The sequence below is a fragment of the Artibeus jamaicensis genome, unplaced genomic scaffold (assembly GCF_021234435.1).
Source record: "Artibeus jamaicensis isolate MK-2021 breed Jamaican fruit bat unplaced genomic scaffold, CSHL_Jam_final contig_729, whole genome shotgun sequence".
Lineage (NCBI taxonomy): Eukaryota > Metazoa > Chordata > Mammalia > Chiroptera > Phyllostomidae > Artibeus > Artibeus jamaicensis.
In genome coordinates this window covers 4,138,004-4,160,821 of record NW_026521939.1, presented here as the reverse complement: position 1 = coordinate 4,160,821, position 22,818 = coordinate 4,138,004, and the positions used below count along the sequence as shown (strand labels likewise).

General features: G+C 38.3%; 1 protein-coding gene across 6 annotated transcripts in view; it reads left to right on the top strand.

The window, feature by feature from the left end:
• The window catches only part of MRTFB (myocardin related transcription factor B), a 203,033-nt gene that overhangs the window by 21,210 nt on the left and 159,005 nt on the right, over positions 1-22,818 (top strand). For 4 of the 6 annotated variants that reach the window (XR_008392801.1, XM_053672125.1, XM_053672122.1 and 1 more), the window contains one exon: positions 12,390-12,482. The exons of the other annotated variants lie outside the window; for them this stretch is intronic. Coding sequence is in view for 3 of the 4 variants with exons in the window: in XM_053672125.1 (XP_053528100.1) it covers positions 12,447-12,482 (36 nt within the window). In the remaining variant the exon portion in view is untranslated. The remainder of the gene's footprint in view (positions 1-12,389; positions 12,483-22,818) is intronic. 6 annotated transcript variants of the gene reach the window in all.

Genomic DNA, 22,818 nt, shown 5'->3' with positions numbered 1-22,818 from the left:
GATATAGTTGATTCTTGCATAAATTAGTTAAATACCTGACTACCTGGAAAAACCCTAGACCCCTGCAAATTGTGTCCATTTTGACATCCAAGCTGACATTTTAAAATGTTGATTTTTGGAGGCACACTTTGTCAGAAAAAGAAAAATTTTAAATGCATCTGATATCATATAGCTTGTATTATATTCTGAGATAATTTTATTCTTAAGAGATAGTTTTGTTCTTTGCTAATTCTTCAGAAGTAGCATTATTAAAAATAGAAAAGGTTACGACTAGATATGGGGGGCGGGTAAGCAGCTCTTACAGACAGTAGTAAGCACTTGGCCCTGAAGAAAGAGGCCTGCATCCTTCGGCAGTTGTTTTCTGGACTTGTCAGGGTCACCGCTCTTAAGTACCACCTAAAACGGCAGCAAGATCACGGTAAAATTCACATACACAGTATTCCCACTTATTTGATCTTCAGTTTTTCTGTGACTGATAGAATTCAAAAAGGAGCACTAACTAATGGGGGAAAATTCAAGCATTTTATCTCTACCTAGATTTAGTCTTAATTAAGAAGAATTTGTTTGAGATATGGAAAGTATAAATAATTGGAATGTACTTCTATTTAGGTATGTGTAGAATTTATGCTAATGTGTTTGGGTAGCAGGTATAAAGAATCTGATAAGTGATTCTAAGTAATATGTATGTATTCTGGATGTAATTAGACATTCTTAATATGCTTTAGATGTAATTTTTGTAGTTGAAGTAGCTGACAGAGTTTGTTTACGCACTCTACTGAGTAGTCTTCGATAGACAAAGAGAAGGCAGAGGCCAGTCAACCAGTTCTTGCTCCTGTGAGAGTAAAGTCTGAATTTAAGTTGTAGTCTACATCTCAAAGATTGCAAAATAGTGTACAGAAATTTGAAAAGGGTTGGGGAGTGTGTGGTTTGCATAACTTACTTTCCGGGTGTGTTAGCTCTGAAACCCCAGTGTGTTTTCAGAAGGCAGGGGAAGGCTGGGCAGGCGCTGCAGGGGCTTTGGGAGCGTTGTTCCAGGCCATCATTAACGAAATGGCACATTGTTTTGGTGAGGGGGCAAAGGACAAATTATTCATGATCATTTATGCTGTATGGCTACATGATAAACACTAATATGATGTTAAATCAGAATTGCCTAAAAATTTAATAATCACACTACTGCTTAGACTACCCCATAGCTCTAAAATAGTCTTATCTTCTTACAAAAGAGCCCATGCCGGACTTCGCAAGATTCTAATAAAAAGTACCTGAAAGCCAAAGCATGGAAGGTAAGTTGGAAGATAAACCGTCATATTCATCTAGTCCTTTCACGATGTTGTTTTCTCCCATATTAAGGCATACAAGGAATTAGAGAATAATAAGCACTTGAGAATAAGTGAACAGCAAGTACTGTGGTTACATGAGTTCATATTTTCAGGCAGGTGTGGCCCAGCTTGAGGCCTGGCTCGGGAGACTCACTGCTTAAGGGTTCAAGGTTTCCTCTGTGCTATGAGCCAGGTGAAATCGTTCTGTGACCTTGGACAAGTTCTCAAGGTCATAGCTGTGAAATACACCTTCATAATGTTGTTTGAGGGTTAGTGGAAATGTTGCATATAAAGTATTTCAGCACAGTGTCTGGCACATTATCAATTACCAGTAGATGTTAGACAATAGAACTGTATGTTTCTTCAAGAGGGAATATAACAGTAGGGCAATAATTGATAGTGGAGGATTCAGGTAGAAATACATATTTGGATCCCAGCTTGAGCAGAACTCATACTGCAGCAGGTGCCATTTTGTAACTTTAATTCAGGTAAATATTGGAGGTGAGATGGAAAAGTTCCATGGTGCAAACTTAATGTTTACTATTAGCTGTTGAATGCATCTGCTTTTTGGATACTTTTCTTACCATTTGACCTAAAACAGACCCTCCATTTTTTTTTAACCCGAAAAATACAGAAGGTAAAATGACTGAGTCCTCTGGTGTTTTTCACTCTTTGCTTTAGTGCTTATTGCTTCTCTGTGGGGATGAGTTTGTGCCCACAGAACCTGTGGTCTGCAATGCCATGGGCTACTGAATGTTTAGAGTCTTGGCAGTGGTTCGTAATGTGGGTGTGTATTTGGACATGCGTTTAGGACATGCGGTACAGGGGTCATTCCATTATGTTAGTCAGAATTCACTAAAAGCTATTGCGTAGTAAAATTGTTTCTTTTTTAAAGATTTATTTATTTATTTTTAGAGAGAGGGGAAGGGAAGGAGAAAGAGAGTTAGAAAAACATCAGTGTGTGGTTGCCTCTCACGTGGCCCCCCACTAGCGACCTGGCTCACAACCCAGGCATGTGTCCTGACTGGGAATCGAACCAGTGACCCTTTGGTTCGCATTCTGTGCTCAATCCACTGAGCTCCACCAGCCAGGGCTGTAGTAAAATTGTTTCTTTGAAGACACAAAATATGACAGTTCAGAGGCAACCTGAACATTTTACTAAAGGAATTAGTTTCTAAGGGAGTCAGAAGCAGTTACCTCTTAACAAAGAATATTTATTGATTTTGTGTCTGTTGCAGGTGTTGTTTAATTCTTTTATAGAAAAAGCCTAAAAGAGAAGTGCTACTACAAGGCAGGGAAAGGTAAAGGTTTTTAAATGGATACCCCTATAAAATAGTCTATATATTTATGGAAGGATATGTAGACTCGTTGAGTTTTATTTGTGCTGAGTAAATAAGCATACATTTTTTTATTAATTGTAATTACTTTCCTTGGTCCAGTTAGCATAGAATTCCCTAAAATTGACAGTAAAAAGATATAAGACACAGAATGTTGTCTTTGATACTAACATTTAGGGAATTTACTTAAAGCTTCCAAGTTTATTTTTACTTAAAAATTTTTTTATACATATCATTTTGGATTTGTCTACTACCTAAGTTTTTCACTTTTTTTTTTTTATGCTGGAAAGACTTGGCACCGAGAAGCTGCACTCCTTTGTCTGTGTATGGAAGTACTTTTTTATATTTTTCCTGAATTCACTTAGGCTTCAAGACATACCTTGTTCTGGATTTCTAAGCTGTCAATGTACAAGTCTTCAGTCATCTTATCACTAGCATTTAACTTTCACTGTATTAGAAGAATCAGCTTATTTCCATTGTTACTCTTTAGTTATGTTATTTAAATGCAATGACTAAAACCTTACAAATTATTCCCAAAGTAGATACAAAATGGCTTTGTAATTTTGTACTGAACATTCTGCATGAACATTGCCAGACAGAATTCATGCGCAATAAATGTTTATTTGAATTAATGAATTGCTCTAGGGCAGCTTGTGGTTGCAGTATTTTCAGTACTGGTAGTTTAGCTAAATATTCAGGCTTCATTTGAAGCCAGTAAACAGACCACTGTGCAATCCAGAGAGACCAGTCTGTTCACTTTTTCATCCAATAGTAATTTACTTTTACAGTTGTGTTTATATAGAGTAAAGGTCAAAGGAAAAGGTGTATTTGAGGCAGTTACATCAATTGCTTTGCCTCATAATTTTCAGATGTTAATGAAAATGGGGCAATCTAAAATGAATATTATAAAATTTAAGCAATTATTTGTTCAGCTTTATTGAGCATAATTGACATGTAATAAACGACAAGTGTTTTAAGTGTACAGTTTAATCAGTTCTGACACATGTATGCGTCTATAAAACGACCACCACAATAAGAATGATGAAATATGCATGCTTCCCCAATGTTTCTTTGTGCCCCTTCATAAACTAACTCTTATGCCCCTCTGCCTCCATATCCAGGCAACAACTGCTCTGCTTTCTGTCACTATAGATTAGTCTGCCTATTCTAGGGTTTTATGTAAGTGGATTTGTATACTGTGTACTCTTTTTCTGTCTGGTTTCTTTCACTCAGAATAATTATTTTGAGATTCATCCATGTTTAGTTTATTCCTTTTTATTGCTGAGAAATATAGATATTCCACAATTTGTATATCTGTTCACTGTTGATGGCCATTTGGGTGTTTCCAGTTTCTGGCTATTATAAGTAAAATTGATCTGAAGATTTATATACAAGTCTTTGTATGGACATATGCTTTCTTTTTGCTTAGACAAATACCTAGGAGTGGGGTGGCTGGATTGTAGGTGCATGTGAAACTTTGTAAAAACTACCAAATTATTTTCAAATTGTTATATTCTTTTACTTTCCCAAGCAGCACTGTATGAGAGTTCCAGTTGCTCCACATCTCTGTCAGCAGTTGGTATGGTCAGTCTTTTAATTGTAGCCATTCTAATATAAGTGTAGTGGTATCCTCATTGTGTTTTTAATTTGCATTTTCCTAATGACTGAGTTGAGCTTATTTTCACGTGCTTATTTGCCATTTCTCTGTGAAATGTCAGATCCTTTACCCATTTATTGGATTGTTTATTTTATTATTGAGTTTTTATGGTTCTTTATATATTCTGCATATAGAGCCCTTATCAGATATAAGATCTGCAAATATTTTTTCCCAGTCTGACTTGTCTTTTTTTTTCTTTCTTCTTTTTATTGTTGTTCAAGTACTGTTGTCTCCTTTTTCCCACCACCACTTTCCCCCTCCTCCTCCACCCCACCCACCCTCATTCCCATCCTCAGTCTTACCCTCCTTTGGCTTTGTCCATGGACCTTTATACGTGTTCCTTGACATCCCTTCCCCTTCTTTTCCCCCTTTATCCCCCTACCCCCTCACCTCTGGTTACTGTCAATTTGTTCTTTATTTCCATGTCTCTGGTTATATTTTGCTTGCTTGCTTGTTTTGTTGATTAGGTTCCACTTGTAAGTTAGATCATATGGTATTTGTCTTTCACTGCCTGGCTTATTTCACTTAGCATAGTGCTCACCAGTTCCATCCATGCTGTCATGAAGGGTAGAAGCTCCTTCTTTCTGCTGCGTAGTTTTCCATTGTGTAAATGTACCATAGTTTTTTGATCCACTCATTCATGATGGGCACTTCATGACGGGCACATGATGGAAGCAGGTTGCTTCCAGCACTTGTCTTTTAATTCTCTTAATGGCTTCTTTCAAAAAGCAGAAGTTCTGCCCTGACTGGTGTGGCTCTGTAGGTTTAGCATCATCTTACAAATGATAGGTTGCCAGTTTGATTTCCCGGTCAAGGCATGTGCCTGGGTTGCTGGTTTGGTCTCTGGTCAGGACATACACAAGAGGCAACCAATTGATATTTCTCTTTTATGTCAACATTTTTCTCCCTCTCTTTCTCCCTCCCTTCCCCTCACTCTAAAAATAATGAAATAAAATCTTTTTTAAAAGCAGAAGTTCTTAATTTGATAAAGTTTATTTTTTATGAGTTATGCTTTTGGTATCATATTTAAGAAAGCTTTATCTAATTCTGAAACATGAGGTTATCTTTTGTTTTCATACAGAATTATGGTTTTAGGTTTGATATTTTAGGAGCATGATCCATTTTGACTTGGTTTTTGTGTGCAGTGCAAGGTCTGAATCAAAGTTCATATTTTTGGATATGTTATCTAGTTATTCCAGCACCGTTTGTTGAAATGAATGTTCTCTCTTCACTGAATAGCCTTTGCAACTTTGTCAGAAATTCATGGTTCCTGTATGCAGGTTTATTTTGCACTCTATTTTGTTTCAGTGGTCTATTTGTCTACCTCTGTAGTGGTGCCATGCTGTCTTATTTACAGCTTTATAATAGGTCTTGAAATTTGGTAGTGTTAGTTCTCCAACTCTTTTTTTCAAAGTTGTTTTGGCTATTCCAGGTGCTGTGAATACCCATATGAAGTTTAGAATAAATTCATCATCTTATACAAAATAGCCTGCTAGGATTTTGTTTGGGATTATATTGCATTTGAGTATCAATTTGGAGAGAATTGACTTCTTAAGCAATACGAGTCTTCCAACTCATGAACATGTTATTTTTCTCCATTTATGTCTTTAATTTCTCTCAGCAGTGTTTTAAAGTATAAATCTTACACAGCTTTTGTCAGATTTATCTCTAAATAGTTCATATTTTTTGGCATTATTATAAATGATATTTTCCGAAATTTCAGTATAAAATTATTCATTACTAAGATAGAAATACAGTTCAGTTTTATATACAGAATGTATACCCTGCAGCTCTGTTAACCTCACTTAGTTTTAGTAGCTTTTTTGTGGAGTTCATTGGATTTTTCTAATAAATAATCATGTCATTTTTTGAATACAGACAGTTTATTTCTTCCTTTGTAATGTGGATGTCTCTGTGTGATAACAGTAGATATCTCATCTTGTTTCTCATCTTAGAAAGAAATCATTTTGTTTGTTTGTTTGTTTATCCATCCATCCATCTTAACCTGAAAATATGTCCATTGATCCCAGAAAAAGAGGGAGGGGGATAGAGAGATTGAGAGAAAAACAACAACGTGAGAGAAGTATTGATCAGTTGCATCCTGAAGGTCCTTCAGCAGGGGACTAAACCCACAACCTAGGTATGTGACCTGCCTGGGAATCTAACCTGTGAGTCTTGGTTTATAGGACAATGCTCCAACTGAGCCACACCAGCTAGGGTGGAAATCATTTAGTTTTTTACCATTGTGTGCTGTTAACTATAGATTGTGTATGTGCGTATATGTGTATGTAGTTCCTCAATTGCAGAGATTCTATTCTTAGTTTTGCTAAAAGTTTGAATCAGGAATGGATCTTGGGTTTTGTTAGATATTCTTCTGAATTTATTAGGATGAGCATATGGTTTTTATTTATTAGGTTGTTAATATGGTAAATTATCTTGATTGTACTTTGAATGGTAAACCAACTTTATATTCCGCTTGGTCATGATGTATTATCCTTTTTATATACTATTGGATTTGATTTGCTAAATTTTGTTTAAAAATTTTGCATCTGTGTCCAGAAGGGACATAATAACCTTTTGTAATGTCTTTGTTTAGCTTTAGTATTAGGTTAATCCTAACCTCGTAGGGTAAGTTGGGAGTTATTTCCTCCTGCTCAATTTTCTGAAAGAATTTGTGTAGAATTGGTACTGTTTTTTTCCTTCAGCATTTGTTAGAATTCACCAGCAAGGCCATCTTAATCCAGAATTTTCTTTGTGGGAAGATTTAAAACTACAAATTAAGTTTTTAATATGACTATTCTAGTTATCTATTGCCTTTTAAATTAGTTTTGGTTCTTTGTATCCAGTAATTTATCTAGTTCATCTAAATTGTTGAATTTATTTCTGTAAAGTTTTTCACAATGATCCCTTACTATCCTTCTCATATCTGTACCATCTGTGGTAATACCAGTTCTCTCATTTCCTATATTGGTATTTTGTGTCTTCTTTTTTCCCCTATTTAGTCTAATTGGAGGGTTATCAGTTTTATTTACCTTCTCAAAAAAAAAAACAACACAGCTTTTGGTTTCCTTCATTTCTTTCTTTCTTTGTTTTATTCATTTTCTGCTCTGATCTCCATTATTTCTTTTCTTCTGCTTATTGTATTGTGCATAATTTTAATAATATTTTTCTTTTGCTGTTAAAAAATTTTTTTACAGTATGAGTTTTTTAAGGTTTTGATTTAAATTATTTTTTCCTCAAGACATGAGGATACTGAGGCTCAGAAGTTAAAAGAGACAGTTAAAATGCACAGCCTCATACTCTTGTTCTTACAGTGTGATCAGTGCTGTGGTAAAGGCAAGGAAGGGTGCAACTTGAATAAGAAGGGGGCTTAGCCTATAAAGAGCAGAGTAAGGGGGCCTCCTTGGAGAAGTTGATGTCTGAGGGGTCTTATTTTGTTGAAGTCTAGGATAAATCTGTGAGACCAAGTTCAAGTATTAGATCTTAAAAGTTTATTTTGCACTGGCTGCAGATGTCTCTCTTGGTTGCTCCATTCTGAAGAATGTGTTAGAATATTCCAAGAGTAATTTTGCATACAGCTAATGTTCCCTTGGGTTTAATTGCCAAACCTGCTCTTTATTTCTATTAAGACTGTTTGCAGTGGTCATGGTAACTGTAGCTGTAACAGTGGTGCCAGGTGTTGCCAACAGGATTATGTTGAATGGGAGGAAAATCTGGGGGTGGAATGTGGGGGATTTACATCAGTATTTCACTTCAAAGTTAAAAAAGTCTCATTTAGTAATGAGTATTTAACAAAAACTGTTTCTTGCTTAACACGTATAACTTCTTTAAAAGTACTTTTTATTATTAAGAAGGCTTAATTCTGTAATTATTTTACAAATGAAGTGAAACCGGTAAACATCTCAGCATCCATTTAGAATGTTGAGTTTCTTTCCAGTCTGAACGAAGGTACTATATTTAGGGATTTTGAAAATATAGGACAGCTGTTTGCTGGGATGTACCAGTGTGGTCAATTGTAGAGAAGAAACAAAAGGGAAAAAATAGAAGAGTTATTTTCAAATGGCCCTGAGGGCCAGGAGTTATGAGCATTATTTTAGTTTCTTAATAATAATAGTAAAGAACATGAACCTGATCCTTTATGTAAAAAATTGTGATTGAAAGAGCAAGCTACTCCTTTAACAGTTTGCTTCTTAACATTATAAAATTTTCAAGTTCTTAATTTTGTAGAGTAGAAACAGCAATAGAATTAAGCAGACAGTTTTTTGATAGTGCCAGGACCAGAACCCACACTGTTGAGTCAGGAAACCTGCATTCTAACCCTGTCTCTCTCCTCTGTACTTCATATAACCATGAACTTAGCCTCAGCTCTTTCATTTGTAAAATGGAGATGATAATGGTACTTTTCTTCTGCTTGTGAGCTAACGTGTGAGCTATCTATCACTCAGTAAACGTCTAATACTATTTTGAGTAGGGAATCATTTTCCTCTTCTCAAGGACTCAAGGAAATAATTAACGGTCATCTGTGCTGATAAGAAGCTACTTAATTGAGAGTTTTTGTTTCCTAACATGATTTCACCTCATCCACTCCATCTACTTTTAGAATTATACAAAAGTTTTTTTTCTAATTGAACAAATGCAACTGAATTTCTATGCTGTATAGATGCTTTTAAACCGGTTTACTTTTCAGTTTTGTTTGGCCTCAAACTTTGTAATAAGGTGTCCAGCAAACAACAAATATGTACTCACACGAATGTTGATTTCTCTCACGTCCCCAGTCTTGAATTTTGTATAATAGTCTCACAGTGTAAGATAGGTACTTTGGACTGTGTGCATTTCCTGTTGCTTTAGCTTTGGGGTTAAAGGAGGATAGTGAGGTGGAGAATGTTGAGTGATAAAAAGTCATGAAGTAGATCATTTGCATATCACCTCCCTCTGCTTGGATTGCTCCCTGCCCCCCTCCTCACCTTCCTATCCTTTCCATTTTATTCTTAAGATTTAGCTGCATTCTTTATTTTCTCTGGGGGTCCCTTTGCTGATCCTCTTGCCCAGTTATGTTAAAGTCCCCATCCTCTTCTAACCCCTAATGCTCCCATAACACCTTACTGTCATCTAGTATCCTTTACCACACTATGTTGTGATCATCTGTTTTCTCATCTTTCTTCCTAACAAATCTTGAAGTCAGATTTTACTAATCTCCATCTCCCACCTCCCAGCAGAACTCCTGATCAAAGGTGCTCAAGGAAATTGTGTAGGAAGCCTTGAGTTTGATGCATTCTGTTCAAAGAATAAGAATACACTGTTTATCTAACAAAGATATTTCTTTTTCCATATTTCAGCCTCTTGTTTTGTTTTGTTTTATTTTGTTTTGTTTTTTCACTAAGGAAATGCTTGAGCTACCAGAAAGACCTCAGGAGTTTTCTTAGTGTCATTGACACCCTTTGTGGTATTGCTTGTTAGATCGAGGGACCTTTGAGGAACCCAGGATGATTCCTGTTTCCACTGGTAGGATCACAGTGCAGTCTTGCAATGTTGCAGTATATTTTTGCATTTAAGCACACAGACCAGTTGGCTGCAGATACAGTCTACTTTTAATGCCTTCACGTAGCCAGTCCAGCAAATCTGCAGTTTTAGGTGTTAAATTGGAAATTATCAAAATGGAAAGAACAGTACTTTCAAAGAGGCAGCTGGCCCTTCCCTTTTCTGCACTATGGAATAATAATATAGAGAATTATAGCTCTGCTGTACTCAATCAAGTGAATAGTTAACTTCCCTACAGATTTGTGCCTGGTCTCTGGATGTTGAGGCGTGGGAACCATGATTTATCATTGGCTAATATTGGAAGAAAAAAATAATGAAACTGAAGGATAATGTGACCTGTAGTAACATATAATCTACCTAGTTAATGGTTGACAGTGTCTTCTCAAAGGAGGCTCTTGAACCAGAATGAAAAAAAAAACAACCCTTAATTTTGACATTTATTTGTAGAAATATACTATACTTGTGGTGTAGAGGAAAGAGAGAGTTTAGGTGTGAGGTCCGGCACCAAACTTTTAACTGGCAAGACTGAACATTGTCCTATTTATTCAGATAAGAAGGAACCTATAAAGGCCTAATTTGTGTCTGGCTGAGCATATCTCCTCATTCTTTCCCTTTCCATCATTTCTTAGAGTTTCTGATAGAGACTTTTCTGATATTCTCCTAATTTATTCTTGAAATTCATGTTCATCAGATGCTGCTCAGAAACATCAGAGATGCTGATAAGTGAGTGTGATAAGCGAGGCTCGATAAATAGATTGATGTCTGATATTTTGCACTCAGCGGGATAACATGGGGAGTTCTCTTAGTTTACTGATCTAGCTGAATCTTAGCTTTTAAACATATCAGTAAGCCTCAGTATTATTTAAATGTTTTTCTTTAAATGTTTTTAAATGTTTTCATTTGTCACAAAAGATCAAAGCCAAAAATGAGAATTTTTTTGATGAGTACTATAAATAATATTAATTATTTTCAGGAGTAAATTTTGAGAAAGGCAGGTTTTTAAAATGTAAGTTTTGAGAGACTCAGTAAATTTGAGACGAGATCTTTTCTTTTAGGATTTAATTAACTCAGAGACTTAGACACCCCAGTCCTTTTTCACTGGGTAGCTTTCTTAGGTAGGATATGTGATCACCATCTGTGTTTTGTTGGCTTCTATGCTGAAGAAATTATTCCTGAGTGTAGTTAGCCTTCTTTGAGCAGAGGCATACTTAAATTTCTACTTCGTTATCCTTATTAAAACTTAGGCCTCTCTAGGTTCCACCAGTGCTTTCGTTGGTCTGATAGTTAGGGGTAGAGGGAGTGGATGGAAGAAAGGAGACCCTTATTTCCTTCTTTTTTTTTTTTTTTAAAGAAAGATGTGAACAAATGCCCAGAAATTGAAATTTGCTATCATAGAAATTAGCAAACTTTCAGAAAGTAAGCAGCCTAATTAAGAATGAAAAAATGAGCCCATTTTTTTCTTTCCTTCAAGTTAAAATTAGCTGGAAGAGGTCTGAAGGCATTGTCTTACAGCATCCCCTTTGCCTAACTTAGGCCATGTTTTAAATGAGCCCAGAGAGGTCTCCTGTACTCTCTCTTTCACAGAATGGTCCGTGACATTTTTCATAAAAGGTCAGTGGTCAGAAAGGAGTGACGTTTACTTTAAAAATGTCTTTTGGTCTGTCAATGTCTGAAATATAGCTGTGGCTTGATCAGGTGTATTGTTCTCTTACAGACATTTTGGATTTGTGGAGAAATAAGATGCTGTCCTTTTATTAATGAAAATTATAGCTATGTTTGAAAAAGTAAGTTTTGGTATATTGTTAGTGATAAAATTAGATAGAATGTTCTTAAAAAGAGAGGAAGTTACAGAAAGTTAAATGCTGTCATTCTGTCTCTTCATACTAAGAACAAAAGCATATGATTGTGAAGTATTTCAGTGGGTTGAACCTTAAGTTTTAGTTTGCCTTCCTCAGTCTTATAAGAAGCATTTTGTCTAGTTGCTATGGGAACAAATTTAAATTATTGAGTTGAAAGTTACCATGTAGTTCTTGATACAGATCTGCTGTGACAAATAGATGTTGCAAACTAAAAATCTTAATGCTACTCCTACAACTATTTCAAGAAAAAAATATTGACCTTGTACTTGCTGTATGGTAGGTACTGTGTTAGAAAGCTATGTGCACATTAAAAGTCTAGGTTCTCAACTCTAGGAGCTCTGATTCTCATGGGCAAATAATAAACAGACACATGGATTAGAGCAGGACTGTTGGTCCAGTGCAAATGTGTGCGAGGTGCAGTGGAAGGTGATGCAGAAGAAATGCTCAAGGTGGTTTGAAGGACGTGTAGATTTTGCCTGATAGGGAGATGGGATGATGTTCCCACAAAGGAAACTGCATGGGTAGAGGCTAAGAGGTGAGGTTATTTTAAAGCAGTTCTTTTATATCACTATATATCTGCTTAGCCATAATGTTAGGAAATATTTGGGTGATCGCAAATTTTTGTTTTCATTTTTTATTTTATTATTTTTTAATATTTTATTTATTTATTTTTTAGAGAGGGGAAGGGAAGAAGAAAGAGAGGGAGAAAAACATCAGTGTGTGGTTGCCCCTCATGTGTCCCCAACTGGGGACCTGGTCCACAACCCAGGTATGTGCCCTGACTGGGAATTGAACCAGCGACCCTTTGGTTTTCAGGCCCACGCTCAAGTCACTGAGCTACACCAGACAGGGCAAATCTCAAGTTTTTAAATTCATAACCTGGTTGAATGTAGACCCTGGAATCACCCTGCCCCACTTGACAGAGTGACTGGGAGGTATTTAATCTCTCCAAACCTCATAAAGATTAAATGAGAGACTGTCTGTGAAGGGCGTAAGTCAAAGTTTGACCATGAACTCTAAATAAATGTGAATTTCTTAACAGCATCAGTATTACTATTGTTCATTCTAGCTTGCTGACAGTTTTGAATGCTTTTGTAACAGTTATGTTATTATGTAAAACATATTCTGTCTTGCTGGATTACAAAATTTATTTGCAGTACCCCATTGAATTCCTACCTACTATGTGCTCAGCATTGGGCTAAGACTCAGTGTGAAGTATATGTAGTTCCTATCTTTAGGCAACTTGCAACATAGTTGAGAATGAAAACGGGAAAATATGAAATAAAATGTGCACTGAACTGTACTATATGGCTTTCTGTGTAACTGTTCAGCATTTTAATTAGAGTAGTGTAGCTGCTCGTGTGGCCCCGTTGCTGTTTTCAAGGGAGCGTAGGCATAGGCTACCAGAGAGAGGACAGAGAGTAGAGATAGCAGTCAGGCAGAGCCAAAGGAGTTGGAGACAGAAAAAAATAGACAAAAACCTTTTTCTGTGATGAATCTGCCCAGTATAAGAGGGAAGCAGTTGCCCCTGTGGTGTGATTCCAGGGCTGCTGCCTGGAATCTCTCTCCCATTCACATCTTGATAATTGGAATTCCTTCATTTTGCAGGGCCACTAAGAGAGGTCAACCACGTATCTTTTTCCTTTTAGTATGAACAGCTTTATTATATCCTTTCCTGAGAGTGAATTTTTATCAGATACAAGGAATGAACACTAGTCATAGGATAGGGGTTGGGCATAGTTGGGGGTATGTGTGAACATACTAAAAAACAGGCTTTATTTTTCTCACTAACAACTCTGCAAAAAAAAGTTCAGGGGCAAATAGTGGATGATTGCCTTGTGCCAATTTATTCTAAAAACTAGGGATAGATACAAAGAGGAAAAGATAAACTCCTCTACTTCAATGAAATTTTACAGGCCAATGAAAAGAGAAACATAAATGTAGTACATGCTGGGTTGGCAGTGCTGAAATCAGGGTGCAGAAGGTTGGGTAACAGTACGGTACAAGGTCTACCAGGGACAGGTCGCAGCAAGAGTTGTTGGGAACTCCAGAAGGTACGCTTTGTTACTGTCTTCTCTGAGTTTCTGATTTCAAGCAGGAGCAGGAAGCATGCAGTTCTCGTTCCAGACATCAGCCACCTCCACCTTCTGTTCCTACCATTGCTTCTCCTCTGGGTAGTCTTTTACTTCACAGGGTCTAGCTTATAGCAGTGCACTGCAGTGCTTCCAGGTTTGGGACTTACAGTGGATGGAGCTGCTGTCCACCTGACTTTGGCCTTGTAGGCCAGGGCCAGATGCTTCCCTGAGCCCTGGATTTGCAACAGCTACTGGCCCCAGTGCTGGATGCTGTGCAGGGGTAGGACTGGGGCGGGTTAAAGAACACCCAGGAGACTGTAGCTTCCATAGTGGTAGTTTCCCATGTCTGTATTGCTCTTTCCTAAATAGTCCAAGTGTGATTGGAGTTTTCTAACAAACCTGAATCTTGAATATTTGAATAAGATGAAATGTTAGCATTCAGTAAAGAGGATGGGTTGAATTTCATCATAAGCTTATTTCATTTAATGACCCTTGATAGGAAATTTCTAAATGCACAGTGCTGACCTACAGAATTACACATGGAGAGAACTTAGAGCTGATGGACGGCATAATCACCTTGCTGGCCATACACACATTAGTGGTTGAAATCTGTTATGTGAGAGAGAGACGTGGAAGCAGCCTGCTGGGTCACTCGGTGACTTCATAGAAGTTTGAGAGGACATTCAAAGCCTGTACTCTGAGGAGGTTACTTCTCTCTCCCCTGGAATTGACATTCTGCATGCATTTTATTTTTATTTTTAAAGAGAAGGTCAGTTACCTCTGAGAGTTTAAGAAGCTGCATTTAATAATAAACTTGGCATACTTGTGTTTTAATCAAAATAGTATAACAACAATAGCAGCAACCACACAGAGAAAAATCTTTCCTTCATCATCTCTACCACATACAGTAACTTGATATTGGGGACTTTTAAAGCTGGAAGTGTTAATGTCTGCCATTTACTAGAAGAAAATGTAACTTATGATAATCTGAAAATTGCATAATCTACTTTAAACTTGTACCATATTTCTATTTTATTTCTTTTTCCGTTCTTGGCTTGACTTAAATATCAAAATTATTGGAAGAAATTGTTTGCTTCTTAAAGGACTTGAAGCTTAACTGTCTAACGCTTCATTGCTTCTTAGAAATTCCTATAAAAGTACAATATTATTTTCATACAGGAAGCTGAAAAACCGGGCTGTTCTGAAGGAAGCTGTTGTGTAGTTCCTTCCTTTCTGAACTTTTAGCCGAATGCTTTTCCTCACTCCAAGTTCAAGGGCTTAGTTTACGTGCATGAAAATAAACTGAACAGCACCTGCCACTTAGTCATAAAAGAGAATATCTTAAAGCTGCTAAGCAAACAGATATATTCAGTTTATGCTTTTGAGATGCTCCAAGCATGTGAGTAAAAAATAAATTTCAAAATGAGTAGTACGAAGAAATAAAGTTAGAATAAAGCATAAACGAAGGGGTCACATTGGCTGCCTAAATTATGTACATTTCATTGCAATACTGTCATCACTGTGGGCACTGGTACTTTGAAAAATTTGTCCTTGAGAACACAGAATTGTCAATGTTTTCTTAAAGAAGGATTTGGCATAATTTACAGGTTTTTTTTCTTTAAAAATATTTTGTTATGACAATTCATTAGAAAACTGAGGAGAAAGCATAAATAGTACTTAATTCTTCTGTTATAAAATTATTCAGTATTTATTGACTTCAGGCAGCTTTTAAAAAATTTTTTTAAATATATTTTATTAATTATGCCATTACAGTTGTTCTATTTCCCCCCTTCATTCCCCTCCACCCTGCACACCCTTCCCCTACCATTCCCCCCCTTTAGTTTATGACCATGTGTCTCAAGTTCTTTAGATTTTATATTTCCCATACTATTCTTGCCCTCCCCCTATCTGTTTTCTACCTACCATCTATGCTACTTATTTTCTGTACCTTCTCCCCCCTTCTCCTTCTCCCACTCCCCTGTTGCTAACCCTCCATGTGATCTTCATTTCTATGGTTGTGCTCCTGATCTAGCTATCCTCTTAGTTTGCTTTTGTTTTAGGTGTGGTTGTTAATAACTGTGAGTTTGCTGTCCTTTCACTGTTCATATTTTTTAACTCCTTTTTCTTAGAGAAGTCCCTTTAACATTTCATATAATAAGGGCTTGGTGATGGTGAACTCTTTGAACTTGACCTTATGAGAAGCATTTTATCTGCCCTTCCATTCTAAATGAAAGCTTTGCTGGATAGAATAATCTTGGATGTAGGTCTTTGGATTTCATGACTTGGAATACTTCTTTCCAGCCTCTTCTTGCCTGTAAGGTCTCTTTTGAGAAATCAGCTGACAGTCTGATGAGAACTCCTTTGTAGGTGGCTGTCCCCTTATCTCTTGCTGCTTCTAGAATTCTCTCGTTCATTTTAATCTTGGGTAATGTAATTATGATGTGCCTTGGTGTGTTCCTCCTTGGGTCCACCTTCTTTGGAACTCTCTAAGCTTCCTGGACTTCCTGGACTTCCTGGAAGCCTATTTCCTTTGCCAGATTGGGGAAGTTCTCCTTTATTATTTGTTTAAATAAGTTTTCCATTCATTGCTCTTCCTCTTCCCCTTCTGGTACCCCTGTAATTCAGATGTTGGAACGTTTAAAGATGTCCTTGAGGTTTGGAACCTAAGCCTCTCATTTTTTTGAATTCATGGTTTCTTCATTCTTTTCTGTTTGGTTGTTCTTCCTTCCTTCTGGTCCACCCACTCCATTGATTTTAGTCCCAGTTTTCTTTCCATCACTATTGTTTCCCTGTGCATTTCCATTCATTTCAACTAGTTTAGCCTTCATATGTTCCTCTAATTTGTGACTAAAATCAACCAGTTCTGTGAGCATCCCGATCACCAGTGCTTTGAACTATGCATCTGAAAGTTTGGCTATTTCTTCATTGCTTAGATTTATCGGCTCTGGGGCTCTGAGTTGTTCTTGATCCATGTTTTTATGTTTGTGCCTGTTATGTATGAGGAGCAGAGCCTTAGTTGTTCACCAGGGTGGGGCCACCCAGGTCGCTGGTTTGTGATGCTGTATGTGGGGGCGGGATCAGAGAGGGACAATGGCAGTCCCCTCTGCCGCTTCCTGCCACTGGGGCCTGCACAGTCTGTCTCACCATGTGCTCCCCCACTGGTTTATCTGCACGTGAATGTGTGACCACAATCAGCCCTCAGTGGATCCGCCCGCTTCTCCACACCTGGGATCCGCCCACAGCTGTTGGTGCACCTGGGTCACGCTCCCAGGTCAGTCCAATGGATCTTTCCTGCCCGACCCAGTTCTGCTGCTGGCTCTGCCCCTCTTACTGGTTTGGCTGAAGGGTTTGTTGTTGTCAGACTTCCGTATAATTCAATTTTCTGTGGTTTGGCTGCGTTTTTGTTGCTAAAACTTTGTTGTTTTTAAACTTGGTTGTGTGAGAAGGTGCAGTGCTTCCACCTGCGCCTCCATCTTGGCGGAAGTCTCAGGCAGATCTTTATAAGTTCAAATAGTACAGGACAGTCCACTGTAAATGTCTTATAATATGTATTGCTTGATCAAGTCCATGGTAGCTTGATAAAGTCCTTAATACTGACAGGAAATGAGATGGCCAAGTTGTCCATATTTATTTAGTGTAAATGACCATGCTTGGTTCCATAAAACATTGGAAGCTATGTTCATGTTAACTTATGTGAAGGCTCAAAGTTCACTAGGAGATTACCTAGAAACTCCTATTTTACTAGTGAATGTTGTCTGGAAAAATATGCAGAAGCCCTGCTAGAAATATAATAGACTAGTTTTGTTATCAGCAGAGTCCTGTGAACTAACATTATGAAGAATACCAAATACAAATTCCTTTTTGCCTGGGAATCATACACATGGCTCAAGATTTCCATCATAGATGAAACAAACAGCATCTTAAATTCTGTTACTGAGGTGGAATTCGGGGGAAGAAGGAAACAATAAGGATCAATATGGTTTGCCCTTTAATCTCAAAATCATTTTAATGATTCTTAGAGTAGGGTGTGTGTCTTATTTACTCTATTGCCTTGAGACTTAGTGAAAAATTTAAAACAGTGCCTGGAGACATAGCACAGTCTGAGCTGGGCTCCCCATGAAAGAACAAGCCAAGCTTATGTTCAGGAAGGTCCTGGGGTAGAGTCACTCCAGCACCTGTGAAGCCGTGATGGTTGAGAGTTAACTGTCCTGGATTGGATATGTGCAGAAGCCAAAGTCAGGTGCTGGCTCCCTAGTGTAGTTGTCATCAGTGGACATGTGGCACCGTAGGGCCTCTGTGGACAGATAGGGAGCTTAGAATGGGTTATACAGGAAGCAGCATAGTGTCAGGGAGGTAGCTCCAAAAGCAGACAGGGAACAGTGTTCTAGCCTCTCAGCTCTCTCAGCAACTTGCTTTGTGACTTTGGACAAGTCACTTCATTTCTTTGGGTCTCTGCTTCCTCATTTATAAAGCGAGCACACTGAATCACATATCTCAGAGGTCCTGGCTCCTTCCATCCTTCAAGCCCTATGATTCTAGGAATATTACCAATCTGACACTGTGCCTTCCATCTTGTAGCAATTGTACCAGCCCTCTACATTGAAATTGATCCATAATATGCTGTTAGTCACCAGGCTGTGTCCATTTCTCTCTGGGAAATCTCTTTAGTCTTTTCTTTTTTTCCCTTCTCACTATCTGTACATTTGGCAGGTTCTCATTATGCTTGTCTAGATGACTGCCTCACTCTTTGGCCTTCCACCTCTTGCCCCCAACCCCCATCCTGTTCTTGTTCCTTTCCCATCCCATCCCGTCCTGTGCTCTTGAGTCTCATCTCCCTTAAATACAGCTTTCATCATGAGCATTTTCTTGTTCAGCAGTCATCAGCCTACACTGTGTGGCTTTTAAGATCCTCTGTAATCTTGTCCCATCTTATCCATCTAACTATTTTCTGTCACCATCAAGCAAGCCCTATTACGCAGTGATACCAGTTTTATCACTGTCTTCGTAAGCATTCCTGTTTTTTTTCCTACTCATACAACTTGTTCATTTTGTGGTTTCCATCTGGAATATCTTTTTCTCTTCATAAATTTAACAAATTCAAAATTCAAGAAAGTAGGATAACTGAATAAAGCTCTGTGGATTAGGGGGTGAGAATGGTAGAGAGAGGGGTGGGGGTAGTCACAGGATGAAGGGAAGAACATTGGGATCCAGGAGGGAGGGACAAGTAAATGTTAACCTGTGGGGTTTGAGTCACAGGGAAAGGAAGTTTTAAAGACGATCACTCACATCAAGTGGGCTTTGCCCTCTGTAAGATAGAAGCCACGTTCATCTATTCAGAATGATGGGATGGGGACATTTCTAAGAACCTGAAGAAAGTAGAAAGTTCCCACCTGCTAAATACTCTTAGTTTCAATATCACTTTATCAGCGATAACTTCAGGGAGGAGAGAAACTGGTTTGGAAACAACAGTGATGAGCATGATGATACCCACCCTACTTTCAAGCTCAGGAACATGAGGGCTGTTGCAGGAAAAGGCCACGGAGGAAGCAAGGGGAGAGCCATGTTTTCCTCCCGCTGTTTTTTCCTCCACTGTCAACTGTTCCGGCTCAGCAGCCAGAGTGATCATTTTGCAGTAGAAGCCCAGTTTTCTTATTTCCACCCTATTTGGAATATTCTTCATAGCTTGATCTCTCACCTCCTGCAGGGTTAGGGTCGTGAGTAGTCTCCCTCTCAGGGCATTTCTGGTCACCCTCTTTGAAATGGTGCTCCTCTTGCCACATGCTGACACCTCCCTTCCCTGCCTTTCCATTTCTCAGCATATAGTACTCTTTGATAGTATACATTCGACTTATTTGCTTCTTTATGTTACATCAGGACAGCTTTCTGTCTGGGTTATTAAATCATTTTACAATAATGCTTTCCCCAACCCCCCTGCACCTAGAAGAGAACTTGTCGAAAGGCAGAAATTTGATATTAGTTGAATGTGGGTGGACTGGCTGGATGGATAGATGAAGGTAGGGATGAACCAACAGGTGCAAAAGGCATAAAGGAGGAGGAAACAATGTATTCACAGGAAGGCATTTCAGAATTCAGGTTTTAAGATGTGTCTAGGATGTGATTGTTATTGTGGGAGCTTGAAGAGAATGGAAAGGTTCCTGTTGTTGAGGAAGTTGAATTACTGAGACACTGGTAAGTAGAGGGAATTCCAATTCCTCTCACTTGGTGGCAGGAGAGAAAAGCTGCAAATCAGGCCCCGCCCCTAATTGAGGACTTTATGGGTGGCCAATGAGGGAGGAGATGCTTTAAGAAAAAAAGGAGCATATCTACAAAGACACTGTTGTGAAGTGTTGCCTACCTTACATCAAGTTTGATTCCCACTCCCTCCTCACCCACCCCCACCCCCCTCAGTTCTCCCTGGTACATTTAGTTAATTGTGAGCTCTTGTAGTTTAGTGGGTGTCTTAGATTTTTCTTTTTTTTCAGGATGAAAGGTATTAGACAAATAGAACTAAAACGTGCTGACACTGGTTTTTAAAAGTCTGTTATTCTGGTGTGGGATAGCAAGTATCCAGCAATTAAAATAGCTGCTGTGGAGAGCTAGTTCCTGCTGATCTTTGAGGGTAGAGTACTAGCATTTGCTTTTCAAGCTGTCACAGGTTCAGAATAGAGAGTATGATTTATACTGATATATTTGTGGTTGGAAACTTGAATATTGCCAAAATCTTCCCAATTGACATCTGAATATCTCAATTATGTATCTGTTCAATTTATTATTTTAAAACACTGCCAGACCATAGTGCTTTACAATATTGGCCATATATTGCTGATGACCTAATTTATTATTCAGACTCATTGTAAGTGTTCTAAATGTTTCAATATACAACTATTCATTTTATCCATTTGAAGTGCATTTTAGGAGTACTTTATTACATAGAAGGGTTGTTTTCCCCTAGCCCAAATAAGCACAAAATAAATGTTTAAGTGTTTTAAACCCAGTTCCCAGATTTTTTTTGCTTTTTGGTGTAGGGTGCCTTCCAGAATATCAAGAAGTGTAGTCCAGTTTCCAGTAGACTTTCTTCCAGGCAACAGCTCCTCTCCAGGCCCCACGGGAAGCTGCATTCGCCATGTTTCTGGTGGCTCTGAGCTTCACTGACCTCTACCTCCCACCCACAGCCTTTTTTCAACCATTATTTCTTCCTGATCTCTGCTTTCTTCCGTTTTCTGCTTTGCTTCAGTTCAGTTTCTTTCCCTCTTTCTAATCCTTTCAGATCAATAATTTCGAATTATCCTTTAAGTCTCAGTTTCAATATCGCTTTCTCAGGCAGATCTTTCTAGATTCTTTCCTTCCTATGACATTTGGTCTATTGCTGTATATTGTCAACATTATGCTTTCCTATCATAAATTTTACACCTTAATGTAATATATGCTTCATGTCCATGTACCTCTATGAGATTCATAACCTCTGAGGCCCCATGTCTGTCTCCTGAATTGCCGTATCCTCAGCACCTAGAATAACCAGGACCTAGCACACAGAAACCTCCTCACGGATTTGTGTCGAATGAGGGAATGAATGAGAGAGTCCTGGGCCCTTCCTCTGTGTCACTGCCAGGTGGCCAGTGACCACCTGACACAGTATGTGCAGTGCTTGACTCAAGTACCCAAAGGGCCAAGTCTCCTCTACTAAGAAAGTTAAGTCCTTGGTGTGTTCGTGGCTGTGTTGACTCTTCCTTTTGTGTGGAAATCCAGGAGCAGGAATTGTGAAATAAATTACTATGAAGTAATTTGTTTAGTTCTTTCTCAAATCTCACTACTGTGAGTCTGCTAGGATCACATGCCAAATTTCTAGGTTTTCAAGGCAAACTCCATAAAATGAGTCATAAGGTATATGTGGTGTATGTATGTGTGCATATACACACACACATATGCACACACCCACATATCTGGAAGTTTCATACTGTTGTTAGTAAGAGCAGTGATTTAGAAAAAAATAGTCTGAACACATACTCATTCAGAAACCCACTTTGTTCAATTTAATGTAGTTTGACAAAGTTTATTCAGTACCTTGTATGTGTCTTCAGTCCTATATCTTAAACTTCTGGGTCCAGCTGCATTTTGGAATATAGGCTTTTTTGAAGTTTAATAAGTTGATATGCTTACCCAGTGGGGTCTGGGGTGGCACCCCATAATCAAACATTAATATTTCTGTGTTGAAATATTTTCATTAAGTAGGGTAAATAGCCTCAAGTCAGTTCAGGATAGTGGGCCTTGGAATGGGCTTCAGAGGAATGGGTTCCTTGGAATGGGTTCTGGTTTGGTACCTTAGGATTATAGTTGAGGTTTAGGTTTAGGAGATTGGGGTCTTTGGAGTTACAAGGCAGAGAACCATGATGGGTACATGTCTTGGTATAATGCTGACTATGTCTAAGCATCTTTCAAATGCCTCCCCTCCATCTTCGAACCACCGTAAGGTCAATCCATCCTTCAGAGTGAATGTCCTAAAACAAGTTTTGGTTATACCACTCGTCTGTGAAAATCCTCTCAGTGGCTTTTATTGCCCTAAAGATAAAGGCCAAATTTCTTAATCCATCATACAAGCTTATTATGGCATGGGTCATTTGCTTGTCAGTTCTTCTGTAGCTACTCCCCACTTTTCCACTGTATAAATATGTCTTTCATTCCATAGTCCTAGTTGCCTTCCTTCTGTCTGCAGTAGCTCCTTTATTCTGCCTTCATCCTTACACCCCTTTCTAATTCATTCGTTGTTCAGGTTCTGAGGTAGGTGTCATTTCTAAAGAAGCTTTTCCACCCCAGTTCTAGACTACATGCCTCACCTTCGTATTTGGTCTACACCTTACACTCCTGCTGTATTATGATATAATTACTTCACTAATTATCTAGAATAGGTTTCTCAACCTAGGCACTATGGACATTTCATATATGCTCATCTAACAACCTTGTGTTTAATACTCTCCTCTGACACTTGGCCTGCTTGCCTCTTGTCCTTGACCTCTTTTGTCCTCCTTTGGCAGT